Raw genomic sequence first — 24,761 nt, forward strand, 5'->3', positions numbered from 1 at the left:
GCACTCGGGCTTCCCGGCCGGAGGCTCGCGTCCCCGGGGCTGGCCCGCGGCCCCTACCGGAGTCCGCCGCGCCGGGCCCGAGCAGAAGGCGGAGACCCGAGGCCGAGGGCGGGGCGGGCGCCGCCCGGGAGCTGCGCGCGCCCGGCGCTCCCGGAGCCCGCGTGTGCTGGTCCGCGCGCCCGCCAGGGGGCGCCCGCCCGCCCGCCCGGCCCGGCCCGGCCCGCCCCGCCCCGCCCCGCCCCGCCCCGCCCCGCCCGCTCCGCCCCGCCCGCTCGCTCCGGCGCGGCGGCGGCGGTGGCGGCGACGGTGGCGCTTCCGCCTGGCGGGCCTCGGCCCGGTGCGAGCGGCCCCACGATGTGGCTGGGCCCCGAGGAGGTGCTGGTGGCCAACGCGCTGTGGGTGACGGAGCGGGCCAACCCCTTCTTCGTGCTGCAGCGGCGCCGCGGCCACGGCAAGGGCGGCGGCCTCACGGGTGAGGGCGAGCGGCGGCCGGGCCTGGGGACGCGGCGGCCTGCGCGGGGCGGGGCGGGCGGGCGGGCGGCAGCTGCGGGCGCGGGGGCCGGCGGGGGCGGGGGCGGGGGCGGGCGCGGGCCTCAGGAGGCTGGTCCGACGGGCCGGCCTGGGGCGGCCTCTGCCCCGACGCGCTGCCGGGAGCCCCGGGGGCTTCGCCGGGCGTGCGCAGCCTCCCAGCCTGGGAGTCAGAGCTGAAAGTCGGCGACACCGCCTGGCCCCTGGCCTCTGCCTCAGTTTCTCCAGGTGCCTCCGAGGAGCCAAACGACACACGTTTTCTTTTGCGTCTTCCCCCCCCCGCCCCCGAACTACCCTTGTAGCCACTCCGACGCCCTGGCCTCGGCCCCCCCCCCCCCCCCGTTCCTCCCCGCCCACCTTTCCTGCCTCCTGGCGCCCCGGAGCCGAGCCGCACACGGAGGCTGCACCTGATTACCTGTAAGGCTGTTCGGAGGAGCCAGCAGGGTGCCTCGTCGTCCGTCCGGGCAGCACCTCCTGGAGTTGTGTGGCATGTGGCATCCCCGACGAGCCGGCTGGGCCTACCCCCTGCAGGCGTCTTCCGAGGTCCCTCGTGCTCTAAGCCCGCGTGGTCACTGCCCGCCCAGCTCGGGCAGGCTCGGGGCTGGACCAGTGTCTGTGCTTCTCACAAGTTATCAACAGAAATTTCCTTGAAACATCCTGATTGTAAACATGTGCGGCGAAAACGGCCCTGCCAGATGCAGGCAGAAGTTTCCTCCGCGGCCACCCTCTCCTGCGCCACACCTCCTAGTGTGGAAGACGCTGTGCCTTTCCTAAGAAAATTGTGTTCCCTTCAGTGCCTGGGGTGCCGCCCACAGCCTCAGGAATCACAGGAGCCGGTCCTGGACCCTTGTCCTGGGCTAGCGGTTCACTGGAGGTCAGATAACAGCCCCTCCGGGTATCCTGAGCCATGGTGAGCCTCCGAAACTAGCTGCAAGCGCATGTAGGAAGGCAAGGCACGGTGCCCAGTACCTTCTGTTGCATACCGGTGTATCCAATTTGGCCGGTGCACTTCCACTCTTGTTCTGTGCTCTGTGCTTCTAAACATCAGCTCAGAGGGCGGGTGGGACCCTCTGTGCTCCACTCTGCCTTCCTTTGCACAGAAGGCCCTTTCCACCTCACCCATCTCCCTCCCTCCCAGAACCACTCCTTCAGCTCCCTGTTCCGTGGCCCCTGGCAGGGCCTTCCCTGTGCCATCGTAGACACCGTGGCCTCCTGAACCCTGCCTCCCCAAGGGAGGAACAGTTAGTGATGTGGTTTTGTTCAAGCTGGCTTTTAAAAACACCTGCCAGCCTGGATCCTTCATTGAAGAGTCTGAGTATGATGAGATGGTCTGCCCGTGAAAAAGCTTTCAGGTCTCGAAACATGGATATGCCAACAGAATAAGCATTAAAATAAGGTTTCCAAGACCAGAAGAGAAGCTTCATCAGGGACTATGAAGAAAAGTTTATTCCAAACACTGATAAAGCTTGAATATGCCACTTTTTTTTTTTAATATTCATGAGAGACACAGGAGAGAGAGAGAGAGAGAGAGAGAGAGAGGCACAGGCAGAGGGAGAAGCAGGCTCCATGCAGGGAGCCCAACACGGGACTGGATCCCAGGTCTCCAGGATCATGCCCCGGGCTGTAGGTGGCGCTAAACTGTGGAGCCACCCAGGCTGCCCTTGAATATGCCACTTTAACTGCAATTTAGAGCGACATTTTAGAACATTTTAATAAAACAAGAGATCACAGACTCATAACTTGGATGTATGTGACGAGTACTTTCTTTTGTAATCAGTAATTTTATTTGTTAAAGGATTGAGGAGGAGAGATGCCTGGATGGCTCAGTGGTTGAGTATCTGCCTTCAGCTCAGGTCATGATCCCCTGGTCCTGGGATTGAGTCCTGCATCAGGCTCCTTGCAGGAAGCCTGCTTCTCCCTCTGCCTACATCTCTGCCACTCTGTGTGTGTCTCTCATGAATAAATAAAATCTTTTTTAAAAGATTGAGGAGGGAAAAAATGATTAAAAATGGAATATGAGGGGCAGCCCCGGTGGCGCAGCGGTTTGGCACTGCCTGCGGCCTTGGTGTGTGATCCTGGAGACCTGGGATCAAGTCCCGCATCGAGCTCCCTGCATGGAGCCTGCTTCTCCCTCTGCCTGTGTCTCTGCCTCTCTCTCTCTCTGTGTCTTTGAATAAATAAATAAAATCTTTTAAAAAAAATGGAATATGAGGACAGCCCCAGTGGCACAGCGGTTTAGCGCTGCCTGCATCCCGGGGTTTGATCCTGGGGACCCTGGATCGAGTCCCACGTCAGGCTTCCTGCATGGAGCCTGCTTCTCCCTCTTCCTGTGCCTCTGCCTCTCTCTGTGTGTCTCTGTGAATAAATAAAATTCTTTTTAAAAATGGAATATGAAACAAAAGTGTTAAAGTCAAGTTAATCAGTAGAAATTATTCTGGCATCAGCAGGAAAGTGGTAACAAACTATTTCCAGATCACACCAAAAGCAGCAATTCATTAAAAAGGAAAACATAAATTCCAATTAGGAACAGTGAACAGATTTTTAGGTAGTTTGATAATTCAATTAATAAAGGGGAGAATCAAACAGCGGTAGAAGGTGGACATTTCCTCTGATTTGTCGGGGAAGTAGTGTCATTGACAAAGGCTGTATGTGATGACAAGTAAAATTTGGAATGCCCTAAAATGCTTCAGTTCAAGATGGAAAAAATTGGATCAGTGTTTTCCCAAATTGAACGGTTCTAAAAATTGCCATGTCGTCTTCAGTCATGATTTCTGTAGCCACAAGGAGCTTCTTTAAACTTCCCAGAGTAAGAATGTGTGATTACTTGGCAGAGGAAAGACTACATTATCTCCCTGTTGTTGATAATGGAAAGTAATATTACAAAAACCATCGTTGTCCTTTTTTTTTTTTTTTTAAGATTTTATTTATTTATGAGAGACATAGAGAGAGAGAGGCAGAGACACAGGCAGAGGGAGAAGCAGGCTCCATGCAGGAACCTTGATGTGGGACTCGATCCCGGGTCTCCAGGACCACGCCCCAGGCGAAGGTGGTGCTAAACCACTGAGCCACCCCGGGACCACCTCCCCCCCTTTTTTTAAGCCAGCAGAATACATGGCCAGAAATATCAGGGGAAAATATATCTTAAGAGATGTGTCTGGCAGTTAATAAAACATACTGTACTGTTATTCTGGATTTGTGATATTTGTAGTATTGTCTTTGTTTTTTAATTTGTGATGGTTGTACTTTTTCATTCTAAACACGTACTTGTCTTCAAATCTAATTTTGTATTTTTCCTAAAGAGGGCCTCCCAGAATTGTTTAAGCTTTTGTTTAAACAAAATCGTTTAAGAGAGCCCATAACACCTGCATCAGCCCCTGCCTGCAAGCATTTGTGAGTCTGGAGAATACACGGAAGCTTCTAGGAAGAAGTGGGAGGAGATTTTTTTGATAGGGATCAAATACAGCTGAAGACCTTTGAGGAAAAAGAAGTCATTTGGTAGATGAGGGGGATGCCAGATGTGTCTCCATCTGAGCTGTGCAGGGAAGGCATTGCTACCATTCTGGCTGCCTCTAGGGGTTAGCCCTCACCCTCGTCTCTCTGCCCTGCTCCCAGGTCTTCTTGTGGGTACCCTGGACGTGGTGTTGGACTCCAGTGCCCGCGTGGCCCCTTACCGAATCCTGCACCAGACCCAGGACTCGCAGGTCTACTGGACGGTGGCATGTGGTAGGTGCTGGCCGGTCCTGCCCTAGAGGAGCAGGGCCCCCAGGAGGGAGGGGACACAACCTGCATTCCCGGGCTGGATGTTTCCTATGGAGAACCTGGTGCTACCTTTTGTTCAGACCACACAACCCAGGGCTGCATCTAGCTTAGGATGACAGCCCAGATGTTCACGGGTGCTCAGTACTGCATTGGGATCATCTGTGGACGTGTGTGGAAATGCCCACGTGCAGAGCAATGAAAATTTTGAGATTCCCAGCCAAAGTGGGACAAGGTGTCCCCTTGCCTCCTTTTGTCAGCTGGCAAACTGTAAACAAGGGTCCTTTATGCGGTCTAAGTGCCATATTTTGGGCATTTTTGTCTCTTTTGTTGGTGACTTTGCTATCAAAAATGGCCCTACAAAGGAAAGAAAGAAAGAAAGAAAGAAGAAAGAAAGAAAGAAAGAAAGAAAGAAAGAAAGAAAGAAAGAAAAGAAAGAAAATGGCCCTACGTATGGTTGCCGACATGCTGGCGGTGCTTCCAAGCACAAAAACGGTGATGTGTCTCATGGTGAGAGAATGTGTGTTTAAAGGAGCTTTGTTCAGGCCTTAGTTACTTGTGCTGCTGCTGGCCATGAGTATGATGTTTGGGAATTAATGTATAGGAAATACGGTGCTTTTAAACAGAAAGCTGCATAAAACAGTCATGTATTGATCGGTTGATGAATACGTTGTGACCACAGGTTTACAGGAGCTTAGCCCTCCCTGTAGCTCCCCTGGGATCAGTCTTGGCGAATTCCATGTTCCAGGACGCTTGATAGAACCTGATTGCTGCCAGTAATGGCAATGGGCTGTAGCTGTCCTCCCAGGAGGAGACATGCCCACCCCTCCCAAGAGTCTGGGAGGAGGTCCCTTTCAGTGGATACCAGCCTGGCTGAGGTCACTTCGATACATCAGTGGTCACAGCCAGCACTCAGCACTTCCTGCAGGCCAGGCAAACCTCCCAAGAACTCCAGAAGGTGGAACTTTGGGTTCTTTTGTTTTGGGGGGTCTTTTTCTATGTTGAATTTAAGGAAGCAGTGGCCCAGAGTGGGTTAGGGGGCCTGAGAAAGGTAATGAGAGCATTCACAACTGAGACCCTGGCTTGAGAAGTCCTCTTCCCCCCTGGTGCCTTGACAGAGGTGCCCCTGTGTGAATCCATAGACCAAGTCCTCAAAGTCCTGGTTTTCCCAACGCCGAGTGGGGCGTGGTAGGACCCCAGCCCTCCTGGTTCCAGAGCATGCAGGAGAGAGGGGGCTTCCATGGAGTAGAGCTCAGGGAGGTTGGTGTGTGCCTGGGCTACAGGGAGACACAGTACTCTGAAATGGGCCCTCGAGACTTTCCTCTGTTTCAGCGATGTTCTTTCTCAGGGAGCAGATGGGGAAGAGGCAGGCAGAAGCAGCGAGGGAGGAGGGTGGCCACACTTCTGGTAGCGTGGGAACCCCTTTGGTGGCAGCAGGGCCTGGTGCTGGGGAGGAGCCTGGGGGTGCTGGGGAGCCTTAGTCCTTAGCTTTGGGCCACATGTGCTGAGCTGCTTCAGCTTCTGCCAGACCTCCCAACACAGCCTGACCTCTGCTGGGCCCCATCCACCTCCCCTCAGCTCTATAAAACCAGACGAAGTCATGCCGAGACCTGCCCAGTGAATCCTGCCTCCTAAGCCTGCCACTGAAGGACTTTTGGGGTCCGCCCATCTCCATTCCTGTCCTCCTCTCAGCTCACACCTGGCCCTCGGCCAGACCAGACACTTGCAGGGCCTGAATTCCCAACCACACCTGTCCTGGACAGTGTTCATGGTGTCCCCCCATATCCACCTAACATCCTCCTCTGTCGAGAACCTGCTCGGGTGTCTGCTTCTATAGAAAACCAGATTCCCCAGACCCAGGCATCTACCTTTTCTTCTTGCTCCTCTAGACTTGCCATGTCTTTACCAGCAGTTTGCAATGAAGGTTCATTGGCTGTCCCACTAGGCCGGCAGCTCCCAAAGAGGGTGAGGATAGGGTCTGCAGCCAGGCAGCCTGGGTTAGGATCATGGTTTGGTTACTTCCCAGCTGTGTGACACTGGGCGACTTACTTAACCTCTCTGTGCCTCAGCTTCCTCCTATGAAATGAAAAGAATGGTACTGTCTCCAAGGTTCTCTGAGAAGTAAATAAGATACTCCACGAAAAGGTCTGAAAACAGAAATAGCACTTGGTGCCATATTTTGGGCATTTTAGCTGTTACAGCAATTAGCTGTTACATTTTTTATTCCCTGAACCTAATATAAAGGTGGCATAGTTTGTGTTTACTTAGTGCTAAATGTAGACTGACATCTAGCTAATCATTCTTTTAAATGCATGTATGTAAATATTGACAATCACAGTGCACACAGACCCACACAGGCAGTGTGGACAAGATTTCTTCTGTTTGAGGTTGCCAGGAGTACTTGTCAGAGGGGATGACACCCTTGAGTTGCATTACTTGTAGGTTTAACTTCCAAATTCAAATGTGGGTTCTTGGCAAAAAAGAGAGAGAAATCCCTTCTCCTACTAGCTAAGTGGTGGCCTCTGTACACCAGGGAAAGGAGGCCACATGAGAAGCCCAAAGAAAAGTGGGGAAAGAAAGACTTGTGTCTTTGCCTGGGCTCCCCTATGCCCAGTGTGCAGACATTCTCATGGGTCACAGCCTCCCAAGAGGCTGGGCCTTGTGGATACTCGCAGTCCACCCCAGATCAGCTGGAAGCAGGCAGGGCCTTCCCCCTTCTTCTCTGTTCATTCGTTCAGAAAACAGCTCTTGAGAGCAGACCCCCTGCCAGGCACAAGAAAAACCCCAGAGAGGCAGGGGAAGCCAAGCCAGGCAGACGTCCCTCACCCCTTTGCTTCTCCTTCGGGGCCCGTTTCCCAGCTCTTTGAGGGGTGGGCAGAGAAAACAGCCACCCTGCACTTTGAGAATGGTGGTGCACTGACTGCCTTCTCAAAGTTTTTCTGCTGCCTCTGGACCCCCCTCCCCGCCCCCCTGAGAAGCATAGGGACCACTTACAGAGGAGGGGCAGACACCGGGGGTCCAGCCAAAAGCTGAAGGGGTCAGGCAGAGGTTCCCCCAGGAGGCAGGAGCAGGGCTGGGATGTGAGCAGAGATGGGGAACAGCGGCCTGCAGGCAAAGACCTGGGTGGGTGCGTCTGGCTGCACAGAGAGCCAGAGCCTCTGGCGGTCCCAGCAGGAGACCAGCCAGCCTGGGGCCTGGAGCTCTCCAGGATGCTCCAGCTGATGTCTGTGGACACCTGAATCCCCCGGAGGACTGCAGTCACTTATACCAAGTCTGACTGTGTCTGGTTTGTCTTCTCTTTATCCCGAAGGAAAACTGTTGTAACTCAGCAAACCCGCAGATCTCTAGACTATTTCTGGAAGGGCATGTGTGTAACTGGCATTAGGGAATGTGGAGGCTCTGTCTTCTGCATGACTCTCTGCGATTCTCCCTGAATTATTTTTCGTGCTCACTGGGACCATCCATGACTGTTGTTATAGATACATATATACATAAAGTTGGAGAAAGAAAAGAGGGAGCAGCCTAAAGACTCTAGTCCCTAGGGTATATACAGTACATCAGGTTACCTGTGTTAGCCTCTGAATTTATGTTTAAGGCCTGCTGACTGTACTGACTTTCCTCCTCTTTACTCCACCAAACCTCCCCCAGGTTCTTCCCGCAAAGAGATCACAAAGCACTGGGAATGGCTGGAGAATAACTTACTCCAGACGCTGTCCATCTTTGACAACGAGGAAGATATCACCACCTTTGTCAAGGGCAAGATACATGTAAGGTTCCCCTTCTGCTTCCAGTGCCCACTCCCCGCTCAGGGATGGCGGTGTTCCCCTGTGTCATCTAGTTTACTCTTCAGTGTGGTCTAGCCTCTTCTCCCTTAACAGAGGTCAAAAGCATGTATGTGCTCCCATCCTCCTGGTCTCAAGAGGGGCATCTTGGGCAGCCCTGGTGGCGCAGCGGTTTAGCACCGCCTGCAGCCAAGGGCGTGATCCTGGAGACCCTGGATCGAGTCCCACGTCTGGCTCTCTGCGTGGAGCCTGCTTCTCCCTCTGCCTGTGTCTCTGCCTCTCTCTCTCTCTCTCTCTCTCTCTCTCTCTCTCTCTGCATCTCTATGAATAAATAAATAAATAAATCTTTAAAAAAAAAAAAAAAGAGGGGCATCTTAACTCACTGCTGAGCGGGTCTCCGCTTCTGGCTACCCCTGGGGGAGATCTGACCAGCCTCAGCCAGGACTTCCTGCTCCCTGCAAAGAGCCTTAGAGCAACAAATACACAGGCACACCACTCTGCTGGCCCACTTCTCGGCTGACATACAGGAAAAGGCTAGAAGTGATAGACTAGTTGGAGGAATGTTTTATTTAAATACGTTTGCGGAAAAAAAATAAAAATAATAAAAATAAAAACGTTTGCGGGCAGCCCCGGTGGCGCAGTGGTTTAGCACCGCCTGCAGCCTGGGGTGTGATCCTGGAGACCCGGGATCGAGTCCCACATCAGGCTTCCTGCATGGGGCCTGCTTCTCCCTCTGCCTCTCTCTCTCTCTCTCTCTCTCTCTCTCTCTCTCTCTCTGTGTCTCTATGAATAAATTAACAAAATCTTTAAAAAAAAAAAAAAGTTTGCACCCTCTGACGAAATACTTCCTTCCCCTGGCATTCATTGTACAGTGTAGGCACATGTGCCGAGCAACATGTAGGCCTCAGGATGTTCCCTGCAGTGCTGTCAGCAAAAAGGCTGAAGAGAGCACCTTCAGTCTGAGAGCAGGAGGAGAAGCAGCCACGGTTTGATCCGCAGAGTGAGAGGGGTGCTACTTCCCAGCATGGCCTTTATCAACACTTCCTAAGTCCTCTGCCAAGGCCTTTACGTTCAGGGCACTTGTGAAGTCATACGCGGTGTATGTAATGGTGTGTTTTATAGCTCTGAAAACTGCAGCCATGTGTCAAAACTGACCTCATAGTGATGCTTCACCTTCTCCTCTTCGGGGGAATAATTCACACCGTAATGAGCATATACCTAGCACATACGCATGTGTGTCTTCTTTCTGTTTGCTGATTTTACCTTAAATTAGATTTATTGGATGGCTCTTTTTGGGTCAGAGTTTAGCGGTGCAGGATTGCTTTGGGCAGGCCCCTGTGACTTCATTATGCCAGAACTTTCTAGACCTAGGCAGACGGCACCAAGAGATCCTCAGCTCCTCTCTAGATGTTTTGACGGTCTGAGCAGGACCTGGATTGCCTTTCTAGCTCCACAAGAAAAGGCAAGGAGAGCAGAGGCAAGTCTCTACTCTCCCAGTGTGCAAGCTGGGCAATGATAGTAATAATAATAATGAAGCAACATTATTGAATGCTTCCTACATGCCAGACCAAACAAACTAATAAAACAGAACAAAAATTTCTCCATTGATGCTTGGGTTAAAGAAGAAATGTGCATTAGAAAAATACTTAGAACTGAATGGTCATCAGAATGCCACTACATATCTGCATTTGGGGGCTGCAGCCAAAGCCATATGCAGAAGGAAATTTGAAGCCTCAAATCTGATGATATGAGGAGAAAAAGAAAGGGTGGAAATTAATGAGCTAAGCGTCTAATTCAGCAAGTTAGCATGTCTAACCCCAGAAATCAGGAAATCAAATGGAAATGATAAAAAGAGGAAGTTAACCCCAGAGAAAACAAGAGGACAATGCAGAAAGGCAACAGGGCCAGGAAACAATTTAAGATATAAACAAACCTGTGGCAAAGTGGCTCTAGGACCGAAGTGGGAAGCCTCACATAAGCAGGGTTGGGAAAGAACTATGGGAAGCACCTATAAAAAAGCAGAGTTGAAGGAAGAAGGAAGGAAGGAAGGCAGGCAAGCCATAAACAGCTTTGAACCAATAAGAGTTTAGACAATCATCAAAATAGGATGTCTTTACTTCCATCACCACTGCAACAAGTTTCCATAAACTTAGTGGCCTTGCACAGGTTCATTACCTGGGAGTTCTGGAAGTCCCCAGCCCACAGTGGGTCTCACGGGCTGAACACCTTGGTGTGGGCAGGCTGTGCTCCTTCTGGAGGCTTGGCAGGGAGGACCTGTTTCCTCTCCGTTTCCAGCTTTTAGGGGCCACTGGTCTTCCTCACTCCTGGGCCCCTTCCTTCATCCTTCATCTTTAGTGCTAGCAGCATGGTATCTTCACATCACGCCATCAGTCTCCCCATTCCTGTCCTCTCATTCCCTTTGTGGTTCTGACCCTCTTGTCTCCTCTTTACAAGGACCCTTGTGATTATATATTGGGCTCAGCCGAATAATCCGGGACCCTCTTCCCAGGTCAGAATCCGTACTCTATCCCATCTGCAGAGTGCCTTTTGTCATGTGAGGTAACCTATTCCCAGGTTCTGGGGTTTGGGATTTGGACATCTTTGGGGGTGGGAGGCTTTTATTTGGCCTACCACAAAATATAACTCAAACCGGAACTCAGGAAGAGATAAGAAACCTGAATATGCCTCAAACTATTAAATGGGATTTGTCATTTAAAATCTGCCCGGTAATTTTTATGGTCCTGTTCTGTGGGCCAACAAACCAAATCTCAACCCTGTGAGCCAGGCCAGCCCCTTCCCATTGCTAGGGACCATTCCTCCTGCAGCACTGTCATAAAGGGCAGGGCATTGGGAAGGGGGACCCCAAGAGAATGCAGAGGGAGATGCCGAGCAGATGTCAGCCCCTCTACTCCCGGCTTGGGACTCCCCAGGGTTCAGCTGCAGGGAGCAGGGAAAGGAGGCTTCTGGCTGAGACCCAGGAAGGGGACTGGTAGGGCACGGCATGGGTGATGGCCTCCCAGTGGGTGGAGCTGAGGGCAGCAGAAGACACAGATGTGGCCTTAGTATTGAGGCAGGCACTCTGCCAGAGCCTTTTTCCCAGATGGGAGAGCTGCTTCCTACAGGAACATTTGGGAGACACAAGGGGCAGCTTGAGAGAAAGATGTTGAAGTCTCAGCTACAGCATCAGAGCACACCCTACCTCTGGTCCTTATCCAGGCTCCTGGCTGTCCTCCCTGCCCCTGGATGGAGCTCCCCTCAATGGGAGCAGTAGACCAGGCCCCAAATGCTAGTCTTGAAGTACCTTAGTTTATTGAATCATCCTCCTGGATAAATGCATGTTTAGAGCCAAGGGTGCTAAGAACCTCTTTTACCCGAAGAGCTGGGGCAGCTCTGTGGCCCAGGATGATGTCTCTGGGCATCCTGAGCCTAGTGAAGACGCTGGAGAACACAGCATGGACATGACCTAGGCTGAGAGGGGCTGCAGCTGGTGTGAGAGCCTTGAGCTAGGAGGGGCTACAACTGGTGGGTGCACCTGAGCTGGGAGGGGCCTGCAGCTGGGAGGGGCTGTAGCTGGTGGGTGCACCCTGAGCTAGGAGGGACTGCAGCTGGTGGGAGCGCTCTGAGCTGGGAAGGGCCTGCAACTGGGAAGGGCTGCAGCTGGGAGGGGCTGCATCTGGTGGGAGGGCCCTAAGCTGGGGGCGGGGGGGGGGGGGGGGGGGGCCTGAGCTGGGAAGGGCTGCAGCTGGGAGGGGCTGCAGCTGATGGGAGGGCCCTGAACTGGGAAGGGCTACAGCTGGGAGGGGCTACAGTTGGTGGGGGCTGAGCTGGGAAGGGCTGCAGCTGGGAGGGGCCGCAGCTGGTGGGAGGGTAGGCTCAAGAAGCTGGAGCCCCCTGGTATATTGACGTGAGGGGGATTCAAATTTAAACGTCTTTGTCATGAGAAAAGCACTGCACAAAACATTGCCACAGCTGGAAGCCGTTTGGGTAAAGAAAAAGGGAAAGAGAAAACCATGTGTTTCCTTAAAGGTCCATCAGTGTCTCCTTGCCTGGGGGAAACCAGCAGTGGCTACAGTGTGCAAGAGGGAGATTCTTACTGAATACACTTTCTACTCTATGATTTTTGTTTACCACGTTTATTATATTTTCCAGAAATTTTGCATGGAAGTAAATGTTTATTTTGAAAGTCACTACTTCCAGCCAGCCATGCTTGAAGTATTGTTCGTTCAGGGAGTTGAGGGAACCTGCCTGGCATCTGTCCAGCCGTGTGCCTCAGCTTCCCAGCTGGTCCTCCCGTGCTTCTGGCCCTAGGGCCAGCACCCAGGAGTCCTGGATTGAACACCGGGGCCCTCCAGGCCTGCCAGGAATCAGGGATCCCTGGGTGGCGCAGTGGTTTAGCGCCTGCCTTTAGCCCAGGGCGCGATCCTGGAGACCCGGGATCGAATCCCACGTCAGGCTCCCGGTGCATGGAGCCTGCTTCTCCCTCTGCCTGTGTCTCTGCCTCTCTCTCTCTCTCTCTCTGTGACTATCATAAATAAATAAAAATTAAAAAAAAAAATTAAAAAAAAAAAAAAAAAGGAATCAGTCCCCTATCCTCCTACAGGGCATCATCGCAGAAGAGAACAAAAACCTGCAGCCCCAGGGAGATGAGGACCCGGGGAAATTCAAGGAGGCCGAGTTGAAGATGAGGAAGCAATTCGGGATGCCTGACGGGGAGAAGCTGGTCAACTACTATTCCTGCAGCTATTGGAAGGGCCGCGTGCCCCGGCAGGGCTGGCTCTACCTGACCGTCAACCACCTGTGCTTCTACTCTTTCCTGCTGGGGAAGGAAGGTGAGTGGCCCCCAGGGCCCCCGGCTGGTCTTGTCATCCTGTACCCACCCCTCAGGACACTCACCACCTCTCCATACCAACAGAGTTCTTGAGTGGCTTCTTTCCTTGTGGCCCCAAGATATTCTGTCCCCACACACCCATTGGAAGGTCTCCCCGAAACCCAGGGCACCTCAGCAGTTGGAGGCAAGGTGGCCCAGACTTGAGCCAGGCTCATACCTGGCTCTCAGGGGGCCCTGGCCCACCTGTATCCGCCAACATGATTCTTCACAGAGTGATAGCTCAGAGTGATAGCTTCTTTCCTTTAAATCAAATATTCTGGGGGACACATGCCATCTCTGAGTGGCTCTAGGCCATGTGGTGCCCTGGAGCTGCAGATCCCTCCCTGTGGGAAGCCCTGGCCTCTGGTCACAAGGCAGACGCCCCAGTGGCAGCCAGCACCCTCTGCTGCTGCACCACCCCCAGAAAGAGCTCCCAGGGCTTTGGCGCTTCTGAGCATAGCAAGCCCTTGTCCTGTTTAGCAGGCATCTGCCACGCCCTTCCCCCAGCCCTGCCTCCACCCTGGCACCTCCTCACCAGGCAGGAGCTGTGTGCTCTCTTCCCACATCCATGTAGTCCCACTTGGGGGCCCCTCGGGGCCAGGGTCTCGGCTAGCTCATCTCCCCACGTTTATTCTTGTCTCCCCTCAGCCATTTGTGGGGTTAATATTCACCCAAGATATTCTCAAGGCAGGGTGCTGGGTTGGCCTGGGGTGCAGTGGAGACCCCCACAGCCCAGGCCCTCCTCATGGGGCACATGTTCCAGCACAGCCAGGCTCAGGCATGAGGGACGTACAGTCAGTGACACCTGCAGGGAGCGGCTCTCCCAGTGAGTTTTGGGTGCATGTGCTGTACAGCCCTCTGGCGCATTTGACCCACTGCTGTGTATGTCCCTGCTGGCATCCAGTGAGCCTGGTGGTGCAGTGGGTGGATGTCACGAGGCTGGAGAAGAATGCCACGCTGCTCTTCCCTGAGAGCATCCGTGTGGACACCCGGGACCAGGAGCTCTTCTTCTCCATGTTCCTGAACATCGGCGAGACCTTCAAGCTCATGGAGCAGCTGGCCAACCTGGCCATGCGGCAGCTGCTGGACAGTGAGGGCTTCCTGGAGGACAAGGCGCTGCCCCGGCCTGCTCGGCCACACAGGAACATCTCAGCTCTGAAGCGGTGCGCAGCCCCCTGGGGTGGGAGGGACCTGCCTTCCTTGCCCTTCACGGGTTCTCCACAGGAAGAAAGCCCGAGAAAGGGCTGCTTGCAGATAGTTACAGGAGGGGAGCAAGAGATCTGCAGGGGTACCATCCAAAAATACCTCCTGCTGCCTGTAGAGAATCCTTTCTCAGAGCCCGGTGAGGCAGAGTGCTCCTGTGCTGGGGACTGGTGCTCAGTAATGGTGGCCAGCATTTGTTTGTGTTCCTCGGAGCAATTCCATGTTCCTTGATGGTAGCTTTGAAGGAAACCCGCAAGGCCGGCTGGGAGCTCAGAGGTTCCTGGATTCATACCTGTATCCTGAGACCTCATCCCCACCAGGCTGTTCCCTAGATTGCACCCAGAGACCGTGGCCTGGGCACAGATGCTAGGGTGCGCCTTCAGGACCAGAGCACCGTTCAAGGGTTTCATGCTCCAGTGAGTGACAGGGTCCTTTTGGAACCTTCCAGAAAGGAAACGGGCCAAAGTCAAGACTTGACACTGTCCGTCAGGGTGTGCCCGCCAGGCCCTGCTCAGGCTGACCGCAGCAGCCCCATGGGGCTGGGGTTAGAGATCTTTACACAGAAAGAGCCAGTAAGGGGACAAGGAGCAGGGTGTCAGGGGGCCGCCTCACATAGTCATCAGGCAAGTGTGCCTTTGTATTCATCAACAGCAGCACCGTGTATTTTAGTTCAGGAGGCCCTCATCTGGTGTCTAGCCAGGGCTGGGTCTTTCCTGGAGGAAGCAGCAGTCTCCGGGCAGAGGCGTGCAAGGCAGGTGTGGGAGATGTCTTGGCACTGGGGCACCATCTGCCCTCAGCACCAAGTTAGCAATGCGTCAAACCCTGTCAAGCCTCTGGGTGTCCTCAGGGCTCAAGGGCATGCTGTTTGGTGACCGCTCCTCTGCAGGTCATACAGATCTCTCTCAGGATACCTGGCCATCTGTTTTATTGAACACTCAGATCCCTGGGCATGCCTTACTTATGGGAGGACCCCCAAAGAGTCCAATTCCACATGGAAACCAAGGCTCTGTGGCCCCTTGCAGGCATGCTGGCCCTAACTCTTGTCCCCGTTCCTCCCACCCATACCTTGGTTTCCCAGAGACCTGGATGCCCGAGCGAAGAATGAGTGCTACCGGGCCACATTCCGCCTGCCCAGGGACGAGCGCCTGGACGGCCACACAGGCTGTACCCTGTGGACCCCGTTCAACAAGCTGCACATCCCTGGCCAGATGTTCATCTCCAGCAACTATATCTGCTTCGCCAGCAAAGAGGAGGACGCCTGCCACCTCATCATACCCCTGCGGGAGGTGAGTCCTGAGGCCCCACACCAGCTCTGCCTGACTCATGTGTGGGGGCACATGGTGGGAGTCGCCAGCCCCAGCAGCCCCACAGCATTTGATGGTGGGCACATGGAGGGCACAGTGTGAGTCAGCAGCTTCTCTGACCACCTGCCTTGTGCCAGGCCCCTCCAAGCATGGGGCTAGCTGGATGCTTCCTCAGGGGTCACCTCACCTGGTGGGAGGACAGGGTGGGGTTGGACATGCCAGGACAGCTTACACTGGGATATGAGGTCATGTCATGAAATTTGTCTGCCTCTCCAGTCAGATCCCAGAGGCCTCCTGTGGGGGAGTGTCCCTGAGTCCTGGCTTCCTGGCCCTTCGGGTGGACTTTAGCAAAGTTCTGTGCTTCAACTTGGCTTGGAGGACTTTGACCCCTGACCAGCCCCACTATGTCACTCTCGGAGGCCACTTCACTGTTCCTCTCCTGACCCTTGCCTTGGCTGTGATTCAGGCTCCAGCAGGGCCTCTGGAAGTCCACTCTCACCTGTCAGGGATGGGGACAGCCCTTACCTGTCACAGGTGGGGGGGGGGGTTAGCCCTCACCCATCACAGGTGGGGGTCAGCTCTCACCTGTCAAAGGTATTTTTTTCTCAGGTTTCTTAGGCTTCCACAGTGAGCCTGATGGAAGCAAGGCCATTTGTCCTATCCTGCAGTGAAGGGTGTGGACAGCGTGAGAGATGGAAAGCACTAACCAACACCCCTCCCCACCCCCGCCACTGCCCCCACCACCAGGGTCAGAGCAGGCCCCCGGGCCTACTTTTCCTAGTGGCATAGCAGGGCAGACTGGCTGTTTGACTCTGTGAAGAAAAGTGAGGTTCTTAAGTTAGAACCTAAATCACAGTATCTTGATTTATATTAACAACCTAGAGTAGCGAGACCTCCCTGCATTCACAAAGCCATCCAATTGTAGCTACAGCTGTGAGGGGGGTTCTGTGTGCTGCCTCGTTTCCCCAAGGGAAGTCAGAGGCAAAGGACTCGAAAGAGCCACAGCTCCAGAAGCTCCAGGCTGAGAGCTCAGGTAACCCCTGTTCATGCTGGATTCTGAGTTTGTCCTGGGTCCGAGGCCTGGGGGGAGGGTGCAGAGGTCTCCGTAGGCCTCAGCTCTTTCTCCTGATGATCCTGACGTTTCTGATGGCAGACAGCTCTGGCTGAGGTGGGGAGCAGGACTGTCTCGGGCTCCAGGCATAGGACTGACTCGGCAGCTGGTCAGGACAGAGGTGCTGACCTGGCACCAACTATCCTTAGTGTGCCTGCCAGGGGCCTTCATAGGGCATCCCCCACAGAGCAAGCTGCGTGCCCACCTCCAGCGGGCTCTTGACTTTACTTCCCCGAATGCGCTCTTCGTATTGCCACCTCGGGAAGCAGCATTCCTTCTGTCTGTCTGCTCTGCTGAAAAGAGGGGGTGGCCTTGATCCTGACCTGGCCTTGTTCCCACGTTCCAACTGTAGCACGGCTCTTTCTCTCCACGGCGCTACCACACTGCAAAAAGTGCCGCCTACACCTAAGCCCTATAGGCCCCTCCCCCCACGGCAGCCAGTGGACCTCAGAATGCCCATCAGTGTAGTCAGTGCCCCACCCGGACTCCTCCAGCATTGGGGATGAGAAGAAGCTCCAACTGCCTGCTGTGACCTATGGGACCTTCAGGGAACTGCTCTCCCCTTCTTAGATCTTAACTCATGTACATGTAGGTGTGTACATACAAGTGTGCACACACACACACATGCTCATGTGCATCTGCACACATACACATATACACTAATCCACATATACATATACACACACCACACACTCACACGTCTGTGCACACACCACACACACGCTCACATGCATCTGCAAACACATGTACACTCATCCACATACACATACTACACACATGCTCGCGTGCATCTACACACATAGAGACATGCATACACATACCAGCCATGCGTGAGCTTGCATACACACACACACACACACACACACACACCATAACACATATATACTTGCCCCAGCTTCTCTACCCTTTCCTCGTGTGTCAGGCCAATCCCATTCCCTCCTCAGGGTGCTTGCTGGGAACCCTGCCCTGACCCCTGCCTCAGCTGCTGGCCTGACCATACCAGGTCTCAGCTCCAGTAGCTGGCCTCCCTGGAAGTGCCATCAGAATAAACAGCCTGGTGGCCTCCTAGCTCCCCCTGTGGTCACTGCTGACTGTCCCTCCTGCTCAGGGCCGCAGGCTCTGTAAGAGGTGTCCCTTGAGAGCCCATTCTGCACCAACCACACCGATGCCACCGTCCACACACCTCGGGTCAGAGCCGGACCCAGGAGGCACCTTGTTGGCAAGTGTTGTGGGAGCCAGTGCTTAGGATAGCGTGCGGCAGGGCTGCTCACCATGCTTTAGATGGTAGAGTAACTGATCGTCTCAAGGCAGCCAAATGCAGCAGCTGGAGGAGTACTGGCATTCTTCATCCTCATGGTGGTCGTGCTCACTGCCCCATCAGCAGGGCGAAACGAGGCTCACACGGGCACATACCATGCTCAGAGCTCCACAGCAACACATAGTAGGTCAACACAGGAGCACAGCAGGGCCTAGCACCTTCCCCCCGGCCAGAGGAGAGCCATGTGAGCTCACTGGGCCCTCCCAGGCACAGAACCAGTCAGATTTCCATCACCAGATGCTGACGCCCAGTGCTTCATTTACCTTCCCAGGTGACCATTGTTGAGAAAGCTGACAGCTCCAGTGTCCTGCCCAGCCCTCTGTCCATCAGCACCAAGAGCAAAATGACTTTCCTGTTCGCCAACCTGAAGGACCGTGATTTCTTAGTGCAGAGGATCTCTGACTTCCTCCAGAAAATGCCATCCAAGCAGCCAGGTGGCCACGGAGGGGGAAGGAAAGCCAGCACTGCGGACCCGGCCCCAGAGGTGAGAGAGCAGTGGGGTGGTGGCAGCAGTCAGGGCCAGGAGAAAAGCCCAGGCGGCTCTCAGCCTTGATGCAGGAGCCTGACCTCAGGGTGCCTGCTATGGGCCTCAGGTGGGAGGTCCCCCCAGGGTGCAGGACGAGAGCCTCACGTAGCCTGACTTGGGTGTCCCAGCCACACATGTGCTACCTGAGCTAACAGGCCCTTCTGCACCCCACCACACCTCCCCAGTATAACCCACCTGCCTCTAGCCCCATTCCATATAAGAAACTTTCTCTGGCTGGACCAGACAGCCTCATCTGGTCTGTCCAGCTTGGGTTTACTTATTGGTATTTCTCTGGTCGATCTTTAATCTTCCAGGGATTTTTACAGGGAAAAACTTCCTCTTTTTTTTAAGTTTTGTTTTTGGGGTTTTGTGTGTGTGTGTGTGTGTGTGTGTGTGTGTGTGTGTGTGTAGGAGGGGAAGATTTCCTTTTTAGAGACTTAACTTCAGTATCATCATTACACCAACAAAATTGACAGTAATTCCTTAATATCCAATACAGTTGACCTTTGAACAATGCAAGGGTTAGGGCGCTGACACTGCACATAGTCAAAAATCCTTGTAGAACTTTTGACTCCTCCAAAACTTAACTACTAATAGCCTCCTGTGGGCTGGAAGCCTTATTGATAAGCATAAACAGTTGATTAATGTATATATGTTACATGTACCATATACCACATTCTTACAATAACATAAGAGAAAATGTCATTAAGAAGATCATGAGAAAAGGGAAATATATTTACTGTATTTATCCTAAAGAGTCATGTGTAGTGAGCCTGCACACTCAGAACCTGTTGCTCAATGGTCAACTGTACTTGGATTCACATCTCCCCAAATGCAGACATACGTTTTACCATTTGCATGTTGACACTGAAGTACACATTGATATCTCCTAAATTCCTTTTTATCTGTAAATGTCTGCTCCATCTCTCTTCTTGTAGTATTTTGCTGAAGGAACTGGGTCATTTGTGCTGTAGAGTATCTCACAGGCTGGTAGCCTTATAGCATCCCTCTGGAGGCTTTTACTCTGTTCCTCTGTCCCCTGTCTCCTGTAAGCTGGTCGGTGAAGAGGGAGACCCAGGTCAGAGTCAGGTTCAGTTGTTTGTATGTTTAGGGGGCAGGTCTACCTGGAGGCAGGATTGAGGAGCTAGGTTAACACCAGGAGCCATAGTCAACACCCAGTCATCTTGTCATGTGTTGTTACTGGTCCCTGTGTTGATCCGGTAATTCATCAGGGATTGCAAGGCGGTGGCACTCTACTGCTGTCATTCCTTCTGTTTGTGAGACAGGATACATCCCTAGAAAGAAACCCCCACTCCATCATCTTTGTGAGCTGGGATACATCCCTAGAAAGAAACCCCCCTGGGCAGCCCGGAGGACTCAGCGGTTTAGCACCACCTTCAGCCCAGGGCCTGATCCTGGAGACCCGGGATCGAGTCCCACGTCAGGCTCCCTGCATGGAGCCTGCTTCTCCCTCTGCCTGTGTCTCTGCCTCTCTCTCTCTCTCTGTGTCTCTCATGAATAAATAAATTAAATCTTAAAAACAAAACAAAACAAAAAAAAAAAACGTCCATCATCTACTTAGCTACCTGAGGAACAGTTCACATAGGAAAGGCAGAGGAAATCTTTTATCCTTGCTTCTATTCACCAGTTGTTAAAACAATGAGCTGGATTTCTCCAGATGTGATCGAGTCATTTGTTATGTTTATTTCGTAGTATAATTATGAATTCACAGATTTTGGCAGCTTGATATGTTTCAGTCCATGGCAGTCATTACCTTCATCCATCCTGTCTAGAGGGAGCCTATTGAGGTAGGCACTTGAGTCCTTTTGACACAACCCTGGCCATATTTGTTCACTTCCTGGTATGACAAGAATCTGAGTTTGTGAAAACACTCCATGATTAGAAGAGTCCATATAAAAATCCAGTATCTGGCGTCTCTGGAAAAAGCAGCAGCCCTGGCATTATAGGGCCCACATTCCCATTGGGTGACCTTGGAGCCTGGTGGTGGCACATGCCCTCCAGCTCCCCAGAGCCCTGCCTGGTCTGGCCCACAGAGGCCTTTCTATTTTCCACCCCCACAATTGATGCTCAGTAAGTTATTAGTAGGTAAGGAATGGATGGGAAGGAACCAGACAGGATCTATTCATTGGAGACATTTTAAAAGGTTTCTTAGAGGAAGTTGGGCTTGATCTGGATTTCAGGAGAGAGTGAGGTTGGGTTGCATGAAAAGGGATATAAGCAAGAATTTTGAGCTGCCCTTATGAGGCCCAACACCACAAATGACAGGGCCTGCCAGGCCAGAGTAAGCACAGACCCCGGGCCCCTTCTAAATGTTCACTGTTCACCCAACATGGTTTTTGAGTTTTGTTTTGTTTTTTAAAAGATTTTTTAAATTAATTAACTTATTTATTTAGAAGGAGCCAAAGTGTGAGCAGGGTGTGGAGCAGAGAGAGAGGGACAAACAAACTCCCCACTGAGCAAGGAGCCCAAGGCAGGGCTTGATCCCACAATCCTGAGATCATGACCTGAGCCAAAACCAGGAATCAGATGCTTAACCGACTGAGCCACCCATGCACCCCCCCCCCACAACATATTTTTATTGCCTTTCCATTAGATGCCAGATGTTATCCCAGGCCCTGGGAATAGAGCAGTGAACAGATTAGACAGAATTTATATTCTAGTGAGAGAGCCAGACAATAAGCAAACATCTGAGATATGGCAGGTGATGATAAGATCAATGGATAAAAGTAAATCAGGATAAGGGAACCAGGGGGATAGGAGAGGCTCTGATCCTGTGGCATTTAAGCAGAAGCTTGAAAGAAGTAAGGAGACTTCTTGGCTTGACTTCATGGCCATGAAGTATCTGGGCAAAGGGTGTTGGAAGTACAAGGAATAGCAGGTGCAAAGGTCCAGAGGTAGGATCAGGCTTCACAGAGGCTACAAAGGCAAGTGAAGACCAAGGTAGAAGATGAGGTTAGAGAGGAAGCCTGGAAGCCTTGTAAGCACTTTAGCTTTGACTCTGAGTGAGATGAGAAGCCATTCGAGAGTTCTGAACAGAGGATCTGCACATGTTTTAATAGAATTACTCTGGCCGCTCAGTACAGAAGCCAGACGAAGCTACCGAGCACTTGAAAATGTGGCTATGCCAAACTGAAATGTGCCATAAACTCTGCACCAGAGGTTGAAGATTTACTATGAAAAAAGAGAATGTAAAAGATCTCAATAACTTTGAAATAATCATACATTGGCTATATTAGATTAAATAAAATGTGTGGTTAAGACTAATCTCACCAATTTTTCTCACTTTTTTTTTTAAAGATTTCATTTATTTATTCATGAGAGACACACAGAGAGAGAGGCAGAGACACAGGCAGAGGGAGAAGCAGGCTTCTTGCAAGGAGCCTGATGTGGGACTTGATCCCAGGACCCCGGGATCATGCCCTGAGCCAAAGGCAGACGCTCAACCACTGAGCCACCAGGAGTCGCTCTCTCACGCTTTTTTTTTTTTCTTTTTTTTCTCTTCTCGCTCACGTTTTTAACGTGGCTGCTAGAACATGTTAAATTCCAAATGCGCCTCTCATTCTGTTTCTCTTAGTGCTGGACTAGAGAGCTGCAAGAGTAGAGGCAGACAGGAGTTAGAAGGCTGGAAAAATAATCAGGACATGGAACAATAGAGCCTTGGTTGAGGATAGGAGCAGTGGAACTCGTGAGAAGTGCATTTTTTTAAAAATTGTGGTGAAAGGCACATAACCTAAAATTCACCATCTTAGCCTTTTTGAAGTGTACTGCTCAGTGGCACGAAGTCCATGCACATGTTTTGCAACCATCACCACCCATCCCCAGAACTCTTCCCATCTTACAGAACTGAAATATCAACTCCCCATTCCCCTCCTCACTGCCCCTGAGAACCACCACTCCTCTTTCTGTTTCTATGAATCTGACTGCTCTAGGGGCCTCATAGAAGAAGAATTATAGGGTATTTGTCATTTTGTGATTTTATTAGTATAATGTCCTCAAGGTTCGTCCTCTTGGTAGCATGTGTCAGGATTTCCTTCCTTTTTAAGGCTGAATAATATCCCATTGTATGTGTATACCATATTTGTTTATCAGTTCACCTTTTTTTTTTTTTTAAGAGAGAGTGCTAGTGGGGAAGTGAGGGCAGAAGGAGAGAGAGAGAAAGGGAGATGGAGCCCAGCGCAGGACTCAGTCTCACAACCCTGAGATCATGACCTGAGCCAAGGAATTGGCCAGAAACCACCACAGAGGGCAGCCCCGGTGGCACAGCGGTTTAGCGCCGCCTGCAGCCCAGGGCGTGATCCTGGAGACCCGGGATCGAGTCCCACGTCAGGCTCTTTGTATGATGCCTGCTTCTCCCTCTGCCTGTGTCTCTGCCTCTCTCTCTCTCTCTCTCTCTCTGTGTCTATCATGAATAAATAAATAAAATCTTTAAAGAAAAAAGAAAAGAAAAGAAACCACCACAGAATACCTCCCACACCCCCGAGTGAGACTGCCCACTGAACAAAGGCCTCAGCAAGTGATGTTGAGGTACAACCAGTGACTTGGGGAGATTTCTCAGGCTCCACTTATGTTGTGTTGAGCCAACACAACATAACCACAGGAATCCACAAATAGGTGAAGGAAGATCAGATGCTCTAGGGCGGCCCACTCCCCTAAGGATCTGAAACACCCACTACAACCCCAAAAGGAAAGAGCCCTCCCTCCCTGAGGAAAATAAGACCTAGGACTGAACAGGGCAGGAACCCCGACGGGGCCTGAGGTGGGTGTGGTAAACAAGACAGAAGCTTCAGACACTAGAGGAGACAAATCAGTAAGTCCTGAGGGGAGGGAACTATACAGAGAGATACAGCAGAAGACAGAACCCACAAATGTTCAGTGCAGAAAGTTCCCCTGACCCACATCTCCCCAACACGTACATCATCCTCCTAAAGTACAGAAGGATTCACATCGTTCAAACATGAGCAACACAAGATTATGATCACACCCTATACAAAGGTATCACTGGGGGAAAAACGCAAACCAAGTGACCTTCCACACATCAGAACAGTATCCCCCAAAGCAGATGAGACCTGTACCCTAATATTTCAAAATGATCTAAAAAGATTAGAGAAATTATAGGAACTACTAAAGAATTATATAAATAAAATTTTTTAGAAAACTCAAACTGGCGCCTGGGTGGCTCAGTCAGTTGAGCATCTGCCTTCAGCTCAGGTCATGATCTCAAGGTCCTGGGATCGAGCCCCACATTGGGCTCCCTGCTCAGTGGAGAGCCTGCCTTTCCTTCTTCTGCCTCTTACCCTGGTTTGTGCTCTCTCTCACTCACTCTTTCTCTCAAATTAATAAATAAATAATCTTAAAAACAAAACTCAGAAACAAAGTGACCAGGCAACAGAAAAGAGAGTTGATAGGACTCAGTAAAGGTTTAGAAAAAACAATACACAAAAGTTTCAGATTCTCTGAGGTAGTCTGTTAAGCATCTGCCTTCGGCTCAGGTCATGATCTCAGGGTTCTGGAATCAAGTCCCACATCAGGCTCCTTGCATGGAGCCTGCTTCTCCCTCTGCCTAAGTCTCTGCCTCTGTGTCATAAATAGATAGATAGATAGATAGATAGATAGATAGATAGATAGATAGATCTTTTTAAAAAGCCACACAAAACAAAAAGAGAAGACATAAAAAGCAGAATAAGCTCACCAATTGCCTCCTTAACGGAGAGTGAAAGTGTATCCCTGTATGTTGGCAGGAAAAACAGGCAGAGGGAGAGAAGGCTTACTCCCTGATTTCAGTATTGCCCAGGGGAGGGAATCCACAGGGTACTAGATATTAGGTTCGAGACCATTATCTAGAACATAGGACTAGATATTAGAACACTTCCCGACAAACTGAGGAAAAAACTTGAGGAGAAAAGGATACATTGAGAATTGTATAAAGGTCAACCGAGAAGAACAGGGCTCACTTTTCAGTTGAAGTTGAGCACATATTCTCTAAAGCACACGGGTCCAACGTGGATGTGTAGCTCAGGGAGCAAGACGTGTGAGCGCTGCCCAGTGGCAGCAAGAAGTAGGCTTATAGGGATGGCGTGGCTTGATCCTGATCCAGTCAGCGGAGTAGGCAGTGGCCCAAGGAAGGTCCTGGAGGTGGAAGGGTGGGATTGGGGGCCAGAATGGAGGGACTGGACCTGTCCTGCGAGGCCACAAATACAGGGAACCTGGCCAATTGTTGTGGCTGTGATGGGCCTCAGCTTGTTCCCCTGGCTCGCTCAAACAGGAAGCCAAAGGTCCTCTTCAGCAGGAAGTGAGGTGGGCAGGTGGTTTGGGAGGTTTGACATGAAAGAATGGGAGGTTCCTGCA

The 24,761-nt window shown here is 51.9% G+C and overlaps 1 protein-coding gene across 6 annotated transcripts in view; it reads left to right on the forward strand.

Moving 5' to 3' along the window:
- The first annotated feature begins 267 nt into the window (after positions 1-267).
- The window catches only part of TBC1D9B (TBC1 domain family member 9B), a 41,754-nt gene continuing 17,260 nt past the window's right edge, over positions 268-24,761 (forward strand). For all 6 annotated transcript variants that reach the window (XM_025446567.3, XM_025446569.3, XM_025446571.3 and 3 more), the window contains exons 1-7: positions 268-472; positions 4,141-4,251; positions 7,933-8,051; positions 12,667-12,895; positions 13,838-14,096; positions 15,215-15,422; positions 18,141-18,353. In XM_025446567.3, the coding sequence (XP_025302352.1) occupies positions 355-472; positions 4,141-4,251; positions 7,933-8,051; positions 12,667-12,895; positions 13,838-14,096; positions 15,215-15,422; positions 18,141-18,353 (1,257 nt within the window). In that variant the 5' untranslated portion in view covers positions 268-354. The remainder of the gene's footprint in view (positions 473-4,140; positions 4,252-7,932; positions 8,052-12,666; positions 12,896-13,837; positions 14,097-15,214; positions 15,423-18,140; positions 18,354-24,761) is intronic.

Source organism: Canis lupus, chromosome 11 (genome assembly GCF_003254725.2).
Source record: "Canis lupus dingo isolate Sandy chromosome 11, ASM325472v2, whole genome shotgun sequence".
NCBI classification, from domain to species: domain Eukaryota; kingdom Metazoa; phylum Chordata; class Mammalia; order Carnivora; family Canidae; genus Canis; species Canis lupus.